The sequence below is a fragment of the Leopardus geoffroyi genome, chromosome C1, assembly GCF_018350155.1.
Source record: "Leopardus geoffroyi isolate Oge1 chromosome C1, O.geoffroyi_Oge1_pat1.0, whole genome shotgun sequence".
NCBI lineage: Eukaryota > Metazoa > Chordata > Mammalia > Carnivora > Felidae > Leopardus > Leopardus geoffroyi.
The window spans coordinates 155,241,149-155,260,729 of record NC_059328.1 but is presented as its reverse complement, the minus strand read 5'-3'; the positions used below and the strand labels follow the sequence as shown (position 1 = coordinate 155,260,729).

Sequence of the window (19,581 nt, the reverse complement as noted above, 5' to 3'; positions counted from 1 at the left end):
TGAGATCATGACCTGAACCAAAGTCAGACACCCAACGGACTGAGCCACCCAGGTGCCTCTGAAATGTCTTCATTTTAGATGCTATTTGCAAATATCTTGGAAATACTTTATTCTAAAAGATAATTTTTCTGTTCTAGTTATTTAAAAGTAGATTTTATAACACAGCCACTTACATACAATATTTTTATTGTTTTGTGATGTTTTAAAATTTTCGTTTTGTTAAAAACTTATTTTATATTTCTCATTATAAAAGTGGTAACTATTCCTTACAGAAAGAAAACAAAAACATAGAAAATGTTAAACGTTAGTATCCTACCTCTCAAGGGTAACTGTTATGAGAACCTCGGTATATATGATTGGAGTTTTGATGTCACTTTTTTCCTCCTATTAGGCACAATGCCTTGAGATGCGCCAGAATTATTCAGGTGCTCTGGACACTGTGAACCAGATAATAGTGAACTTTCCGAGTTTCCTTCCTGCTTTTGTAAAGAAAATGAAACTACAGCTCGCCTTACAGGATTGGGACCAGACTGTTGAAACAGCGCAGAGGTTAAGTAAAAAAAGATAATACAAGTACCTTTGGATCTGGTTATAATTTCAGGGGAAAAAAAAAAATCTGTATTCTTTTATCATAAGATTTTTTATTTTTATTTAAGTTTATTTACTTACTTTGAGAAACAGAGAGCATGAGCAGGGGAGGGGCAGAGAGAGAGGAAGAGAGGATCCACGCTGTCAGCACGGAGCCTGACATGGGGCTCGATCCCACGAACTGCGAGATCATAACCTGAGCCAGAATCAAGAGTCAGAGTCTTAACCAACTGAGCCACCCAGGCACCCCTATTATAAGATTTTTTTAATTTGATTTTTTTTCAAGCAATATAGAATCAAAAGAGAACTTAACATTGCACTGTTTTTAGCAACTGAATGTTTTGATTTATATAAATATCTGAATAGTTGTTCTAAGACAGATAATCTTTTATGCAAATATCCCTGCCCTAGTGAAGCTTATATTCAAATGAGAGGAACCATATAATAAGCAGAACAAGTAAAAGATTACATAGTATGTTAGAAAGTTTTAAGTGCTATGGAAAAAAGATAAAGCTGGAAAGTGAAATAGGGAGTGGGAGGAGGGATTCCATTTTATGGGATGGTCAGGGAAGGCATCACTGAATAGGTGACATTTGAACACAGGGAGCAAGCTATGCAGATATCTGGGAGAAGACTGCAGAAGGTCGGAAAAGCAAGTGTGAAGACCTGAGGCAAGGGTGTGTGTCGTGTTTTTAAGGAGTATGAAGGGGGGGTAAGATGACTAGACAGTGAAGTCAGAGCAGAAGGGTAGGAGGGAGCAGGGGAGCCAGGATATAAATGGTCTTGTTGGTCATCTTGAGGATTTGGATTTTTCTTCTGAAGTATAAAATGGAGGATCCCCTCTCTCCCTCGTCTCCTTCCTCATTTTCCTACTTTCTCTCTCCACTGGCCTCCCACTTCTCCCACATCTTTTTCTTGATATTTACGATAAAGAAACCAGTCTTGTATCCAGTAGGTTTTCCATAAGAATTTTATTGATTGCATGCCATGTACTGCTGCTTATCCTCTGAATTTCCTGTAAATTGGTACTGGATATAGAGGCTTGGTTAGATACATGTTCAATTTTTTTTTTCTTTTTGCAGTTACTTCATAAGTGGTGATGTGTTCTTTTATCGAAGGGACATAATCCCCTGCTGTCTTTTTGTGGTAATATCAGAAATCTGTGCTCAGTATCTGGGTGCTTTAGGATTACAATATGGTTATATCATTCTGCATTTCTTAGCTGGAGTACTATTAAAAAAAATTTCGCATCAACTGGTCGGTTATCCAGTGGTATAGTTCATATAAGAAAAGTTGGATAAGTGCTTGAATCTTTTATTTCTGGGTTTCAAAAAACCAAAAAAATTAGAAAGTTCCCTAGCATCCCCGAATTGTGATTGATTAGCAGTTTGGGTTTGTTTATATAACATGGATTAAACTTGTGTGCTTCTAACCGTTTTGGTTGTTATAATTGCTCATATTGTCTCACTATTGGCTGTTAGTAGCCTCTTCAAGTTAGTTCTTAGGTCCTTTTGATGGGATCCTAGTAGTCTTCAGTAATTTCCTTGCTATTTGGTGTATAGCAAGACTCACTAGGGTCATTTTGTGTATTTTTTGCCCTAAACAGGAATTAGCTGTTGTGGAGTGCAATATAATCCCTTTTAGTGGGAAGTGATACTTGGAGGCCACAATTTGGGCATTAGTAACTCTTTGATGTTTATATTTTTCTAGATTTCTTTTCTAGGCACTCTGTATGAGTGGGAGGTGGTGGAGTATCGATATAGTATATTAAATATATATATGTATATATATATACACACATATATATTTGGGGATGTTTGTAAAAGAAAAAATAGACTATATAGTTTTTAAGCTTGATTTTTATTTACTTGGTATTTTGTGGATATTCTTTTATATCCATTCAGCCAGATATACGTAATTATTTTTTAACAAAGTACACATCCATAAAGTAAACATATAAGTAGTTGATCTTTCCCCGTTGATAGCCATTTAGGGGTACACACACACACACCCCTTTTTACACATATAGGTATATTTCTGGAGGATCATTTCTTAAATGAGGGATTACTGAATTAAAGGGAATCATATTTGTTAGGGTAGGCCGAGCTCCTATAAAATAGATCTAAACACATAATAGAATATTTTTTCTGCCATATGTAATTGTTTTGAGTGGGTGTAACTTTTGATCAGTCAGCCTTCCTCCACACTGTCATTCAGGGACCTAGGTTCTTTCCATATTGCAACTCTGCGATGTCCTAAAACCTCATGACATTGGTATCCAGCTGGTAGAAAGGGTAAGAGTGTGGCAGAATCATTTCACTTTCCTTTAAAGCCCAGGCCTAGAAGTGGGCTGTCTCCCGTGGGCCACATCTAATTGCAAAGGTAGCAGGAACATGTCAGCTAGCTATGTGCCCAAGCAAATGAGGAAAGAATGATTTGAGGAGACAGATGGCAGTCTCTATCTCGGGTATGCATGTTTGAAATTTGCAAAGACACTACCAAATTGTTCTTCTAAGAAATTGTACTAATTTATACTCCCATGTGTACTCTCCAGAATGCCCCTCCCCCATCCTTGTCAACTCTGGCTATTATCAGTGTGGTGGTTTTGTTTTTAACGATCTGGTAGAATAAAAGTGGTAGTATCTGGTAGAATAAAACCGTATTTTTATTTTCATTTCTTTGATTATGTTGAAATTGAGCACCTTCATATTGCTAAGGCTATTTTTTCCCCTGTAAAATGACTGGTCATTTTTTCCCCATTATTCCCTGTATTTCAAATACATTTTTATATTTTGGGGGGCATGTTCTCCATCACATTTCTTTTTTGATAGTTTTTTTGGCTCTTTTTCAATCGACTGTCAGAATTAACTTACCAAGTTAAAAAAAAAAAAAAAACCTTCTAAGATTTTGGTTTGAAATGCATTGAATCTATAGATTATTTGGGGGGGGGGACCTTTTTAACCAAAAATGGGTGTTATCATGTGGCAACTATTGGGGCATAGCAAACAGCTACAAATCTCAGGGCTTAACGATAGTAAGCACTCATTCCTCACTTTGGTAGGGATCATCTGGGGTCTGCTGGCCTCCACCAGCCCCGCCTGGTGTTCTGCTTCAGATTTTAGGTCCATCTGGGTGGTGTGGCACTTTATTGCAGTTTGGTCTCTGGTCAGCTCTACGGGTGTTCTTCTTTGGGCTCAAGCTAGAGAGCAGCAGCTACCCAGAGGTGAGCTCATCTCCGTGGTTATAGCAGAGATGGCAAAGGGACAGGCAGAAGAATCCAGTGCCTCTGAAACTTTGGTGTGGCACACTGCCAGTCCTGTTCACATTCCATTGGCCAACATTAGGAAGATGTCCAAGTCCACAGCCAAGGAACAACAAAGTACCTGTCAGCATTTATAGGAAGAACTCACTTTCGTGGCAGAAGGTATATATTCTTGGAAGGTGGAAAATTGAAGCCAATAATTCATTGTACCACATCATCCATAATAAGAAACCTGGTGTATTATTACCCCATTTGTTCATTTCTTTTTTAAATGTCCTTGAGCAGAGTTCATAGGAATTTATATAGCTTTTACATATTTTTTACTAAGTTTATATATTTTTTGGGGTAAGGGGAGTTGTTCCTATTACTAATCAGATATTTTTCCATAATATTTTCAAATTTTTTTTGTCACATAGGAATCTGTTTTAATGTTGTGAATTACATTAAGAGACTTTTAAATATTTAACCAATCTTCTCATTCCTGAAATTCTTGTAATAAATCTTCCTGTCAAGGTGAATTATTCTTTTAATATACTGTTATGCATGGTTAAGTAATACTTTATTTAGGATTGCCAAAGAATTTAATGAGACTGGTACAATCTATTCATATCTTTTTAAAACATATTAAAGATTAAGAATCAGTACTCACTTCAGCAGTGCATAAAGACTAAGAATCAGAGATTTTTTTTTAGCTTAAATAATGAGGTTGATAATTTTCATAAAGGAGATTTTATTTTACTACTTAAAATTCTTACTTAGATAATGGAGTAGTCAGACCAGCAAAATGACTTTTTCAACCTTCAAATAAAAGAAAGCACATTAAGTTTATTTCAACATTAAGTGAAATGTTTTTCTGCAGGTTAATGCTTCAAGATAATCAAAATGTGGAAGCTCTAAGAATCCTGGCTCTTTACTATTTGTGTAGGGAGGGGGACATAGAGAAGGTAAGTTGTATTGTACTATTTAAGTTTCCTGTATTAAAAAATCTATAGTTACACACACACATATGCACATATATAAGAGCCTTCAAGAGCTCTTTTAGAATGTATTACATGGTACTTTTTACTTGATTCCTAGAAATACACCTTAACAAAGAGATGAGCTTCTTAAATCAACTAGTAAAGCAAAAATATTATATAGTTAAAACTACCTTAAAATTCCTTAAATCATTAATTATAATATATGTGGTTTTCCACATAAAACCCCAATACAGTATTATATACATGATTAATGTAACTGGTGGTGCTAGGTATGGAAGAATATATATATAAAATATGATTTGTAGTATTTTTACAATTTAACTGTGTTTGCATTATTTAAATGGGCTTAGGATGAAATCCCATTGGACCTTATAATAAGGTACATGTTTCTCTAGTAATGAGCACATTGATTATATACTGAATTATGGAATGCCAAAATCCAGTTTGAAGCAAATAGTATTATAACAGGTAATAGATTTGAATTGTGTTTAGTCTGGTTAAATCGGTTAATATGATAGCAACTAATAAATTTTTCAGTAAATACCATAAGAATTTTAGTAGGGGTGCCTCTTCAGTAAATTTTCCTGGCATTGAAGTTACTTACCATAAGTGTCTTAGTGATTTTTCTAATCTAGAGAATATTTTAAATATAAACCAGACTATATAAGTAATTTGAAGTCCGATCTCATACAATAGTAACGTTTATACTTATGTTATTATTCATATCTCATGTGTGTCATGAATTAATTATTGGAGAGGGAGCTTGGCATATATAGTTAATTGAATATTATGGGTATCTTTACCTACCCAAAGAATTCCATTCAATAACAGATATTTTAAAAACACATTTTAAAACTCAATTCTTTATTCATAATTCTTGAGCCTTTTAAAAGAATTTTTGGGGCGTCTGCATGGCTCAGTCGGTTAAGCATCTGACTTTGGCTACTCATGATCTCACAGTTGGTGAGTTCGAGCCCCAGATCAGGTTCTGTGCTGACAGCTCGGAGCCTGGAGCCTGCTTTGGAATGTGTGTCCCTCTCTCTCATTCTGCCCCTCCCCTGCTCATGCTCTCTCTCAAGAATAAATAAACATTAAAGAAATTTTTTTTAATTAAAACAAAGAACTTTTTTTTTTTTTTTCAACGTTTATTTATTTTTGGGACAGAGAGAGACAGAACATGAACGGGGGAGGGGCAGAGAGAGAGGGAGACACAGAATCGGAAACAGGCTCCAGGCTCTGAGCCATCAGCCCAGAGCCCGACGCGGGGCTCGAACTCCCGGACCGCGAGATCGTGACCTGGCTGAAGTCGGACGCTTAACCGACTGCGCCACCCAGGCGCCCCAAAAAAAAGAACTTTTAATACATTTTGCAACATAGATGATTTCACTGGAGTCAAGAGGGAATTTGCAAAAGTAAACATTTTTTAAATGATAATATTTATTCATGTATATGTCATGTATTCTTTTTTTCTTTGTTATTTTAAAATTATACTGGATACTTTTGTTTTAGGCTGCCACCAAGCTGGAAAACTTAGAAAATGCATTGGATGCCACGGAACCACAAAATGCTCAACTTTTTTATAAGATCACAGTAGCCTTCAGCAGAACTGTAAGAGTGCCTGCAATGTACCAGAGTTCTGTATCTGTAGCTGGGAATATAAAATAAGTCACGAAGGTTGAGGCACCAAAGGGCATATGGCCTAGAGTGAAAATACCCTGCATATATAAATATGTGATAACATTCCTAAGAAAATCCGTTTGGAGGAGATAACATAATTTCTCACCAACCATAAGAAGACATCATAAAGGCTTCATGGAAGGCTTTGTTGAGCCTTTAAGGATAGGAAAGTGGTAAATTCCAAAGGAAATGGGAAATCATGTATTTTAATCAGAGCGTAGGATTTATGATTAGAGTTATTCTTTGTTTTGTTTTTTAAAACTACAGTTGACCCTTGACTGACACGGGTTTGAACTGCATGAGTCCACTTAAAGCAGATCTTTTCAGTCAATACAGTACTGTACTGTAAATGTAGTTTCCTTATTATTGTGATTTTTTTAATAAAATTTTCTTTTCTTTAGCTTACTTTATTACAAGAATACAGTATATAATACATATAATGCACAAAATATGTGTTAATAGACTATGTTATCAATTAGGTGTGCTCAGTAGTAGGATATTTTAATAGTTAAATATTTGGGGAATCAAAAATTATATGCAGCTTTTGAACTGTGCAGTGAAGGGTGGAGGCCAGCACCCTACCCCCATGTTATTCAAGGGTCAGTTGTATTTGAAAAAAAGTTTTAACATAGGTAAGAGACAATTTTGGTGGGGGAAATGATTGGGATCTTTTTTTTTTAATACTAATAAAGAAATGTTTTTATTACAACATCCAATAAGAAGAAGATAATCAGGAATGGAGTAGAAAAATACAGCAGAATCTCAAAATCAATACAAGGAATGGAGGATTGAAAAGTTAATTAAACTAATTCCTTATTTAAAAAATAAGGAAAAGGTACACATAAGTAGATGAAATAATAGATAAACTGAAAGAAAAAATCAAGGATATCAATTGTTAAATGCCATGAAGAAACTGATTCTTTTGTTAAAAAGCAGATTGTCAGATTGTGTGAGATTTAGAGGGGAAAAAAATCCCTGCTATTACAAAAGTTTGAGTTAAGGAAGATATTTACCTTTTTTTATTTATTTCATTGCCAGATCATTTATTTTGATTAGTTTTTAATTAAGCTTAAAAAATTCAAGCAGCTTAGAATTTTACTCTTAAAAGTTACTGTGGTAGGGGCACCTGGGTGGCTCAGTCAGTTGAGTGTCCCGGCTCTTGATTTCAGCTTAGGTCATGATCTCCGGGTTGTGAGTTGGAGCCCCACATCTGGCTCTGTGCTGGCAGCACAGAGCCTGCTTAGGATTGTCTCTCTCCCTCTCTCTCTCTGTGCATCCCCTGCTTGTGATCTCACTCTTTCTCTAACATAAATAAATAAATAAACTTTTTTTAAGTTATTATGTTAGAACATTATGTACTTATTTTAGTAGAGTAGCCATTTCTTGAACTATTTTTGAAACTTTTATAACAAAGATTCTAATGCATGATCTTTTTTTTTTTTTAAGTTTATTTATTTTTGAGAGAGAGAGTGTGTGTGTGTGTGGGCATGATCAGGGGTTGGGCAGAGAGAGAGGGAAAGAGATTCCCAAGCAGGTTCTGTCCTGTCAGTGTGAAGCCCAGTGCGGAGCTCGGTTCCACGAACTGGGAGATCCTGACTTGAGCCAAAATCAAGAGTCAGACACTTAACTGAGTTACCCAGCTGAGCCCAAATGCATGATCTTTAAAAATATTTGCCCTGAAACCATAAGAGACTCTTAAATATAGAAAACAAACTGAGGGTTAATGGGGAGGGGAGGAAACAGAGGGGAGGGGAAAATGGGTGATGAGCATTGAGGAGGGCACCTGTTGGGAGGAGCTCTGGGTGTTTTAGGTGAGCAATGAAGCTTGGGAATCTACTCCCGAAGCCAAGAGCACACTCTATACACCATATGTTAGCTAACTTGACAATAAGTTATATTTAAAAATATTTATAGGGCGCCTGGGTGGCGCAGTCGGTTAAGCGTTCGACTTCAGCCAGGTCACAATCTCGCAGTTCGTGAGTTCGAGCCCCGCGTCAGGCTCTGGGCTGATGGCTCAGAGCCTGGAGCCTGTTTCCGATTCTGTGTCTCCCTCTCTCTCTGCCCCTCCCCCGTTCATGCTCTGTCTCTCTCTATCCCAAAAAAAATAAATAAACATTGAAAAAAAAATTAAAAATATTTATATACTACCTTTTTCCCATTAAAAAAATAAATTAGGAGAAAATACAAAGAAGAAAGTAAAAATACTAATTATCTCACCACGGAAAACTTAACATGTTTAACATTAAAGTGTTTATCCTTTCTCTGCACATATACACAATTTTTAATAAAACGAGATGATATTATAAAATAAAATAATAAAAAAATGAAATATTTGCCCTGGTGGTATACCTTCTCCTTAGGGGGAAAACAAATCCTTGTCCTAGGTTTTGATTTGATAAACTACATATATATGTACATATACATATCTGTAACCTTAAAGTAATGATTTCCTCGTCTAATTCATAAAACAATCATAAGACAGTTTGAAAACAGTCCTAAAAAATACACTTGTGTAGTATCTTTAGAGTATACTTTCCAGGAAGCTGTTGTTTAAAAGCAGTGTTCATTAGGATTTTAAGTTCTGATTAGATGTAAACTCTTTCTTGCTGCACTGTCCAGGTAGTAAATGGAGAAGTTTTATTTTCCTTTGGTTATTAAATCCTTTTTTTTTTCATTCTATTTCTATGAAGTACAAATAATTTGTATGTTTAGAAAAAAAATAATCCTCCCACCTGAGTAGAAGTGTTTGACTTCTAAATTTTTTTTTCTTTTTAGTGTGGACGAAGTCAACTCATTCTTAGAAAAATTCAGACATTACTACAACGAGCTCTTGCTTTAAACCCTGAGCAATCAGAATTTGCTACAGAACTTGGATACCAAATGATTTTACAAGGAGACATGAAAGAAGCATTGAAGTGGTATAATACCGCCATGAAACTGGATGAAACTAGTGTCCCCGCACTAATTGGTATGACAACTGTTTCTATAAGTGTTCCTCAGACATATATACATAATAATTCCTTTTAATACCTGGTATTAAAGAAGAAAATATGGGGCGCCTGGGTGGCTCAGTCGGTTAAGCGTCCGACTTCAGCTCAGGTCACGATCTCACGGCCCGTGGGTTCGAGCCCCGCGTCGGGCTCTGGGCTGATGGCTGAGAGCCTGGAGCCTGCTTCAGATTCTGTGTCTCCCTCTCTCTCTGCCCCTCCCCCGTTCATGCTCTGTCTCTCTCTCTCTCTCAAAAATAAATAAACATTAAAAAAAAAATTTTTTTTTAAAAAAAAAAGAAAATATGTTGTAGTTTTCTAAAATCAAACTGTCCTCCACTATCCACAATAGAAAAAAACATAAATCTTTAAAAGTAAAGTTTTCATTTTTAAAAAATTTTTTTATTTATTTTGGAGGTGGGGAAGAGAGAAAGAAATCCCAAGACGTGGGGCTTGAACTCACAAACTGAGATCATGACCTGAGCCAAAACTAGTCGCATGCTTAACCAATTGAGCCACCCAGGTGCCCCTTTTTAATTTTACTTGGTTTTAGAGAGAGCATGAACTGGGGAGAGGGGGAGAGGGAGAGGGGGAGAGAGAGAGAGAGAGAGAGAGAATCGGAAGCAGGCTCCATGCTCAGCACAGAGGCCAACCCAGGGCCCAACTGACTCGAGTCGGATGCCCAACCGACTCAAGTCGGATGCTCAACTGACTGAGCCATCCAGGTGCCCCTAAAGTTTTCATTTCTTATGTAGTATCTTGCGATAATAAACTTTTATGGGGGTAGTTCCCATAAATTCTGAAGTCCTTAGTAACTGATTTTATATAGGGACAAAGCTGGCAATTTTATTTCCTTTTATTCTCTTTTTCTTCTTTTTTAAATCTGATGTAGTATTTATGACTTTATTGTATTTTATTATAATGTATCAATACTTTAATATATTATGGGGGGGAAAACCTATTTTATTAATCCTTGTGTTGTTAGCTTGAAGTGTACATACCTTAATGGATGTGGACTTTGACTATTTTTGTCCTGTTTGGCTTTAGGAGTTATCCGATGTCAATTAATAGAAGAGCAGTTACAGGATGCAGATCAGCAGCTCGAATTCCTTAGTGAAATTCAGCAGTCTATTGGAAAATCTGCGGTACAGTATTTTATTTTATCAGATCGTATAGATCCTAGCTACTGTTTATAAAATATAAATTTTTTTTTAGTAATAGTAATGGCTTTAAAAGACTAATATATGAGGCGCCTGGGTGGCGCAGTCGGTTAAGCATCTGACTTCAGCCAGGTCACGATCTCGCGGTCCGTGAGTTCGAGTCCCGCGTCAGGCTCTGGGCTGATGGCTCAGAGCCTGGAGCCTGTTTCCGATTCTGTGTCTCCCTCTCTCTCTGCCCCTCCCCCGTTCATGCTCTGTCTCTCTCTGTCCCAAAAAAAAATAAATAAACGTTGAAAAAAAAAAATAAAAAAAAAAAAGACTAATATATGATAATTTTAATGTATGATTGCATTTACTAACTTACCTCCTTGCAGAATTAGACTTTAAGTAATCTTGTATAAGAGTCTAAAAGTTTGGCTCACCTGGGTGGCTCAGTCGGTTGAGCGTCCGACTTCGACTCAGGTCATGATCTCACAATCTGTGAGTTCGAGCTCTGCATCAGGCTCTGTGCTGACAGTTTGGAGCCTGTAGCCTGCTTCAGAGTCTGTGTCTCCCTCTCTCTGACCCTCCCCTGTTCGTGCTCTGTCTCTCTCTGTCTCAAAAATATATAAGCATTAAAAAAAATTTTGTTTTTAAAAAGAGTCTAAAAGTTTGTCCAAGCTAATACTTAAATTTGAATAAATATTGCACATAAATAGCACTTCATATGTGTTTGAAATCTAAGTAGAAATAAATGGCTTTAAAACTGAATGGGATAATTAATGGCAACTGCTTAATTTGTAGGAATTAATTTATTTACATGCAATTCTTGCTATGAAGAAAAATAAGCGACAAGAAGAAGTTATTAATATGTTAAATGATGTTCTGGACACTCATTTCTCACATTTAGAAGATTTACCACTTGGCATACAATATTTTGAGAACTTAAATCCTGATTTCTTACTAGAAATTATTACAGAATATCTGAATTTCTGCCCAATGCAGGTAAGTAATTCTGGGACTTTTTTTCAATGAAAATATTTATAATATCATTTACACAGTGTTTTATGAATGTGCTAATAAATCGTCTTTCACATATTAGTTTATATCTGCATCTTACAATGGTAGTATTCGTATCTATATTAGTTGAAATAGTTTTTAAGTCAGAATATTTATGCCAATGACTGCTATCAAGTAATAAATGTATTGGTTAATAAATATTCACTTGTAGTTCATAGAATGTTAATATCTTCACTTCAGGAGAAATATTAGAAGTTGTTTAAGTCAGACATTCATGTAATACTTGAATCTACTCCATAGCATCTTTTTTTTTAATTTTTCATTTTTTTTTTTTTAACATTTATTTGTTTTTGAGAAGAGAGAGACAGAGCATGAGTGGGGGAGGAGAGAGAAAGAGGGAGACCCGGAATCCAAAACAGGCTTCAGGCTCTGAGCTGTCAGCACAGAGCCCGATGCGGGGCTCGAACTCACGGACCACGAGATCATGACCTGAGCCGAAGTCAGACGCTCAACCGACTGAGCCACCCAGGCACCCCTGAATCCACTCCATAGCATCTTAAGGGCCCGTCCAACCTTTGGGTACACTCAAAAGTGCAGTTCTTACTGTATAACTATAACTGTTAGACTGCATTTCCTGTGTTAAATCAGACTTAACTTCATGTTAAAAAAAATTCACCTGTGTCCTAGTCATCCTCCTGCTCTCTGAAGTGGCACGGGCAAGTCCAGTTACTTAGCCAAAGCAAGGGTTATTCCTCATTCATAAAACAGACCTTCAGATTTTAGAAATTAGTTTTCATGTTCTCCCTAAACAAGTCCAGGTTTTTAGCCATTTATTTTTATATGACATAGCTAGAACCCTGCTCGTGGGCCTGAGGATAGCCTTTCTCCTGTTAGTAAGCTCTCCTTAAGGTCACTAGTCCAAATGTGGGTTTGGCTCTGGCAGATCCTCTTCTCCCTAATTCTAGATGTTCTTCTAGCTTCTTTTGTGAATCATACGATATTATCGACCCCTATTGAATTAATAACTAAAGTCTTTTGATCTATTATTCACTGTAACTTAGGACCAAACTGTAGACTCTACATTTATCCCTGTGAAACCTTATCTCCTCAGACTCCTCTCATAATTCCAGATTACCGTATTATTTTAGATCCTGATTGTCATCTATTTTATACAGATCTTTAGTGTCATCCATTATCTGCCTTATGTAGCACTGAGTAGAACTGAAAATGGAGCCTTTTATTGAACTACCAGAGAGTTGTTTCCAAATTGATGTGGATCCGTTAGTCAGCACTTTCTTATTACGACAGTAAGCAGATGACTTTACGTTATATTCAGCTCATGCTTCAACACAGGAATATCATAACAGGAAGTGTCAGATGTTTCATTGCTAAAAGCGTAATTCTTAGCATTCTCCCTGATTTACAGCTTCCACAATTGTGTTAATAAGGAAATGAGGATAATGGCCTTTCTTTAGGGAAGCTATGCGACTTTTGTTGATCACTATGTCATTTTCCAAACTTGTATAAATCTGTTTTTTTTTTTTTAATTAGCCCTTTGGGGGGCACTTGGGTGGCTCAGTCGGTTAAGCATCTGGCTCTTGGTTTCAGCTCAGGTCATGATCTCACAGTTCGTGGGATCGAGCCCCACGTTGGGCTCTGTGCTGATAGTGCAGAGCCTGCTTGTGATTCTGTCTCTCCCGCTCTCTGCCCCACTTCCCCCCCCCACCCCAGCTTTCCTCTCATGCTGTATCTCAAAATAAATAAATAAACTTAAAAAATAATAATAAATTAACCCTTCTGGAATAGGGTTGATCCAAGTCTTACCTGTCATGATGTGCTTTCAGTTGCGTAGAATTAGAATTCATTTTTCAGTACTTGTGCAATAATCAGAATTCACTCAATGAATGCTTGTAGAGTACCCAGGACTTTGCTTGGAGCTGGGGAAGTAGTTGTGAAAGGATAAAGTACAGCCTTTGTCCTCTATGAAGCATATATATAACTAGCAGGAGGAGACAGATAATATAACCAATTATATGGTGTATTAGAAAATCTCAGAAGAAATAGGTGTTAATTTTTTTAAATTTTTTTTAATGTTTGTTTATTTTTGAGAGAGAGAGGGAGAGCACAAGCAGGGGAGGAGCAGAGAGAGAAGGAGACACAGAATCTGAAACAGGCTCTAGGCTCTGAACTGTCAGCACAGAGCCCGACGCGGGGCTCGAACCCATGAACTGTGAGATCATGACCTGAGCTGAAGCTGGACGCTCAACCAACTGAGCCACCCAGGCGCCCCTAGGTGATAATTTTAGATAAGATGATCTGGTTAGGCCTCATTAAGTGGTAAAAGTTGAACAAAAACGTGGTGTTCATGTGGAGATATGGTATAGATTGTCTCAGGCACAGAGAACAGTTGTGCAATGGCCCAAAGGCCACAAGGAGACTAATGTGACAGGGATGGAGTGAGGAGAAGGTCACAACAGAGAAACCAGACCACGTAGGTCCTTAGAGGTGTTGTCCCTCCCCTGGCATCGATTCTGAGTACAGTGGGGAGCCGCCAGAGGGTTTACAGCGTCATCTGACTCAGTAATTTAAAAAGGATTTCTGTGGCAGCTGTGCTAAGAATTAACTGTAGGTGGAGCAAGAAATAATGTGTTAAGTGGCAATTGTGTCCCTAGTCCACAACATTTTGTGTTCCCACCCACCCCCCCCATATAACCTTTGTCAGCATGGCAGCACCTAATTAACATTCATAATGGTGTTTTCATGGGGAAATATCAGAAAGGCAGACTTGCCTCTCCAGTTCTGTTCCTTGCCCCTTTTATATTTTGTTTTTAATCGGACAGATGTTATCTTAGAGATTGTCCACGTACAATTCACTCTGAAAGTGTTTACAGCAAAAATGATGGTTGTTCTCAATAAATAACTCTTAGCAGGTGGTAAAGAACCTTTGCCACCTATATCACCTACACTTTCACTGTTTTCAGTTACACTGAAAAAATAAATACTTTTGAAGAATTTACTCTGTATTCATACTATGTGAAAGAGTGTAAAATTCTGATCTTCAAGGCACATAAAGACCCTAACCCTATAAAAGAAGCAAAACAAAACATGAAACTACTTTGGAATTGTATAAGATAATGTAGGATGCTAAATTTTATTACATAACTTATAAGTGCTGTAGAAATTTAAAGAAGTTGATGGATTGTAGGCATCAGTGGTCATATTTTGAAATAATTTTTGAGTGCACATTTTTTTGTGACTCAACATAGTGAAGAGATGTGGTAGTTTCTTTTCAGTAGTAACGTCTCATTGTAGGAGTGATTGTAAGACACTATACTCTAGTTAAAAATATATATGTGTGGACGGGCGCCTGGGTGGCTCTGTCAGTTAAGCGTCAGACTCTTGACTTTGGCTCAGGTCACGATCTCACTGTTTGTTAGTTTGAGCCCTGCATGGTGCTCTGCACTGAGAGTGGAGAGCCTGCTTGGAATTCTGTCTCTCCCTCTCTGCCCCTTCCCCACTTGGTCTCTATCTCTCTCTTGAAATAAATAAAAATAAACTTAAAATAAAAAAGAATATATATGTACGGAGTGTAGGGGGACGATGGGGAAGATTATTTTTCAAATTAAGGACACAGCATCAGTAGGTCAAATCAGGGAGAATAAACGTTTGATATTTAAACTAATATCACATTTGTAACTTATTGAGCGGATAACCCTTGGATAAAGATTGGTTGGGTAGACAGCCATTAAAACAATAAACAAATGTTCTAGTACTGTTTTAGTTATCATATTCACTATGTATTAATAAAAAGAGAAAAAAAAATCCTTTGAAAGCCTTTGACATGCCAGCCAGAAAAGCAGAGAATGTGAACGTGTGAGACATTTGGTATAATACACATGAGTGTGTTCTACCCTCTGACTTCTAGGAAAAATAATTTTCTAGAAACTGAACTTACAGTACTCTAGGGGGTAATGCAAGTTACTGAACTGTGTAAATCATAGGCAGGTCTAGAATTAGAACTACATTGCTTGACTCTCATTTCCAGCAAGAAGTTCTGTCTCTCAGTTATCTTTCCTTTGAGTATGTTTCCTTCACAGTTTTTGAACAAATATGCTCCTTTCATGTTATCAAATCAGTAACTGTGTAATAATCTCATAACTGTTTTGCTGAATAAAAGCCATTACATGGTCTGCTCACAGATCCCAAGGGGATAAATTAGTATTAGTCATGTTATAGGAAAGATATTATTGCAAAAATAGAATAAGAGAAATTTTGGGAAAATAGGTAGTTTTGCTAGTTAACACTAAAATTTAGTATGTTTGTTTACTTGTAGCTAAATACTAATATAATTATAAAATGATGTGCTAATTTGTTTTGTTTAGCCTGCAAGTCTTGGGCAACCTCTTTCTCCACTTCTCAGACGTTGTACCTCAATCCTGGAGACTGTAGTAAGAACTGTACCAGGTCTACTGCAAGCTGTCTTCCTTATAGCAAAAGTGAAATATTTATCAGGTAGAATATAACTTAAAAACTTAAATTAACCTTTTAATTCTGATGTTGATAAAAACAAAGGTATGTTTAAGTACTCCACATACTTGGAGAATAGTCACATAAGATGCATTTTACTTGTGCACAAACAAATAATTTTAGTCCAAAATAAGATTGTGTAAAATGGCATTAAATTATTTTGTGTTTAATTCTTTATAAATCAGCATAAATTTTCATTGTTCAGGTGAATTGCCAGGAAAAAGCAGTTGTACCATTTACAAAAAAGTCCATCAGATGGTACTTAGATGGCAATAAGAATTCATAGCCATTAATCCATAGTTGACTCATTGGTATAGCCAGATTCAAAGTTTACCAGGTTTCAGGCCTTTATGAAATGTGTTGATTAATTCCTGCTTAGTTTCTGTGATTATGTATAGCTAAAAAAAATAACCCCAGGTTTATAACCTTAGTTTTTTAGGACACAAACAGGTGTGTGACTATACACATAATAGATCATTCTTTGTGCTTATATTTATGTACCTTTGGTAGATGAATTGCCACACAAAGTAAATTAAGTTTGTAAAATCATAAAGAGTAGAAACCAGCTGAAAGATATTACCATAAACAATTGTTTCTTGTATATAATGGAGAGAGAAGATTGACTTTATAATTTATCTGACCTCAGTTTTAACTGTTAAAAAAAGAACTAGGTGATTTCAAAAGTTTGTATCTCTAAAATACTCTATATGTAAGAAGTGGCTTTATAATACCTTCTTCTGATTAAGTTCTACTGTTGAGCCACATGGTATTTCTACTTTTCCTCTCAGTTGAAACAGTATTATCTACTAGGTGATTAAACAGACTTTGAGTTCTGTGATTAATTTATTAAACACTTACTATTTATTTTGAAAATTGGTATAAATCAGTCTCAATATAGTATTACTTACTTGCCAAAGTGTCATAGATGGACACTTTTTAAAAAGAGCAGCCTTGGGGCGCCTGGGTGGCTCAGTCGGTTAAGTGTCCGACTTCGGCTCAGGTCATGATGTCACGATCCGTGAGTTCGAGCCATGCGTCAGGCTCTGTGCTGACGGCTCAGAGCCCGGAGCCCGTTTCAGATTCTGTGTCTCCCTCTCTCTCTGCCCCTCCCCTGTTCATGCTCTGTCTCTCTCTGTCTCAAAAATAAATAAACGTTAAAAAAAATAATAAAAATTTAAAAAAATAAAATAAAAAGAGCATTTGAAGTAACGCTGGCGTGTGTCCAAATAATGGTATCCTGATAAATTGCCAAATGCAATGACTTCTGACCTGAGAACTACCTGGAGTTGGACCAGTCTTCACAGGTTAAGGGCACAGACACGAGCCACAAGTTCAGGGGTTGCCAAGGCCATCTGAACTTCTGATTAGCTGACTACAGATTCAGGGTTTCTATGACTCCTCAGCTTCAAATTCGCTAGAATGACTCATAGAACTGAGGAAACCACTTAATTAGAGTTTTAGTTTAGAAAAAAGATACTAATCCAAACCAGCAAAAGAGAGAGATGTACGGGGTGGGGTATGGGAGGGTCCCAAATGTGAAGCTGCCATTGTTCATTATAGAGCGCACATAAAGTTTCCAACACATGTGTATATGACAATACATAAAGAACATTAGTAGCCAGGGAAACTCAACTCAGGTTTAGAGTTTTTATTAGAGTTTCATTATATAGGCACAGATCGAATCATTGGGTGTGTGATTGAACTCAGTCTCCAGGATCCTGCTCCCCAGTCCAAGTAGAAAACATAGTTCAAAGCTGCAACCCTCTAAGTACTTGGTTGGTCTTTCTGGCGGGGATAGTCCCCGTGGAGTCATCTCCTTAACATAAGGTATCTAGGGCATCACCATGAGTCTTCTCACTTAGGTAAATGATCAGAGCTGACCTCAAACAACAAAGATTTCCCTCTCACTTGGGAAATTCTACGATTTCAAGACTCCTTCCCAGGAAATGGGACAAAGGCCAGCCAAATTCTGTGTTACACCAGACCCTAACAAAGAGATACATGTAGGACAGAAATATCTTTCATTTTCTCCTTAAGGGAAATTGGGCCATTCTTCGATAAAAATGTGATGTTGATGTGTTCTTTGTTTATATGGCTATTTTCCCCAACACTGATTACCCATTTCTCATTTTTAAATATTTAGTGACCTTCTAAATACTAACTCCACACATCTTTCCCCCTTACCACCATTAAACAAAACAATAAAAATTCTGATCTCTATTATTCATACAGTCCTCATATTCTTCAGTCTCTTTTTTATAAATCCTGATTCTTTTCCTATGTACTTTCCCCCTTAGCAGTAACCTCCAGGTTATCTCCTTAATTCTTCTACATGGAGGTGCTAATTTGCACACCAGGTTATTATCCTTAACCTTTCCATTTCCTTTTCTGCCTGTTCGATTCTTGAGCGTTAGATGTTATCACAACAAAAAATAATCCAATATTATTTATTATGTTTGATGATTGATTGACAAATTTTGATACTATATTTATTAAGTTATTGTGCAGCCTCAGCCAGTTACTCTGTCTCTAAGAAAACTGTTTTCTGTTTATGTGGGTTTTGTCATTGGTAGATTAGGCCTTTGGGAACGGGAAGCCCTAAGTGTAAGTCTTATTTGGTCTATTGAGGTATCATGTAAGGTTAAGGAGAGTAATGGAACAGAGAATAATTTAGGGCTTGCCCTTCCCCTATGCTCCTAACAAGGTTGAATGGGGAGTTGGGCTCCTATACCTACTACTTAAAGCCAGTCTATGAGATGGCTTTGGGCAGATCACTGTAGGTTACATCATTAGAAAGTTCTTCTGGGACCTAGAGTTCATGTCCTTCCTTCTCTGAAGAGCCTCTTTTGACCCCGAGTACCAGCCGAGCCTAACAGATTCCACCCATTCTTGTCACTTTAATTTTGATCATTTCTTCCAAGACCCCCAGATGTACCCCCAAAACACTGACTATTTCAGTTGGTATTTAAAAGCATATTAAATCAGTAGTTCATATTTCTGAACGTCTAGAATATATCCTTATGCTTTTTTTGTTATTCTATATACAGTGATAAAATTTCTAGCCAAGAATGATTCCAAGACTAGATCTTCTTTGTTAATGTAAGAGACGCTACAGAATTCTACCTATTTAAATGTCTATGTTTTGCAAAACTTACTGTAATAAAATTGTAAGCAAAATTTTTTTGATCAGGAAAATAAAGGTACATTTATGGTCCTCTCGGTAACAACAGTAATGGACTCTGATCCATCCATTCACAGCTTTTCCCTGCCTTGCTCCTTATGGAGCTCCTTATGGACTTACAGGTATATCCTTTCATGAAGTCTAGAAGGAGGCTAGCTACCTGGTGCAGGTAGAGAGGTTATACTGCCTTATGAATAGAGAACTTTAGTTTAAATACTGG

The 19,581-nt window shown here is 36.8% G+C and overlaps 1 protein-coding gene across 1 annotated transcript in view; it reads left to right on the top strand.

Moving 5' to 3' along the window:
- TTC21B (tetratricopeptide repeat domain 21B) overlaps nt 1-19,581 on the top strand; it is an 83,307-nt gene that overhangs the window by 13,776 nt on the left and 49,950 nt on the right. The window contains exons 6-12 of the mRNA XM_045480067.1: nt 392-549; nt 4,710-4,794; nt 6,340-6,438; nt 9,283-9,475; nt 10,542-10,639; nt 11,438-11,638; nt 16,036-16,165. Of these exons, the coding sequence (XP_045336023.1) occupies nt 392-549; nt 4,710-4,794; nt 6,340-6,438; nt 9,283-9,475; nt 10,542-10,639; nt 11,438-11,638; nt 16,036-16,165 (964 nt within the window). The remainder of the gene's footprint in view (nt 1-391; nt 550-4,709; nt 4,795-6,339; nt 6,439-9,282; nt 9,476-10,541; nt 10,640-11,437; nt 11,639-16,035; nt 16,166-19,581) is intronic.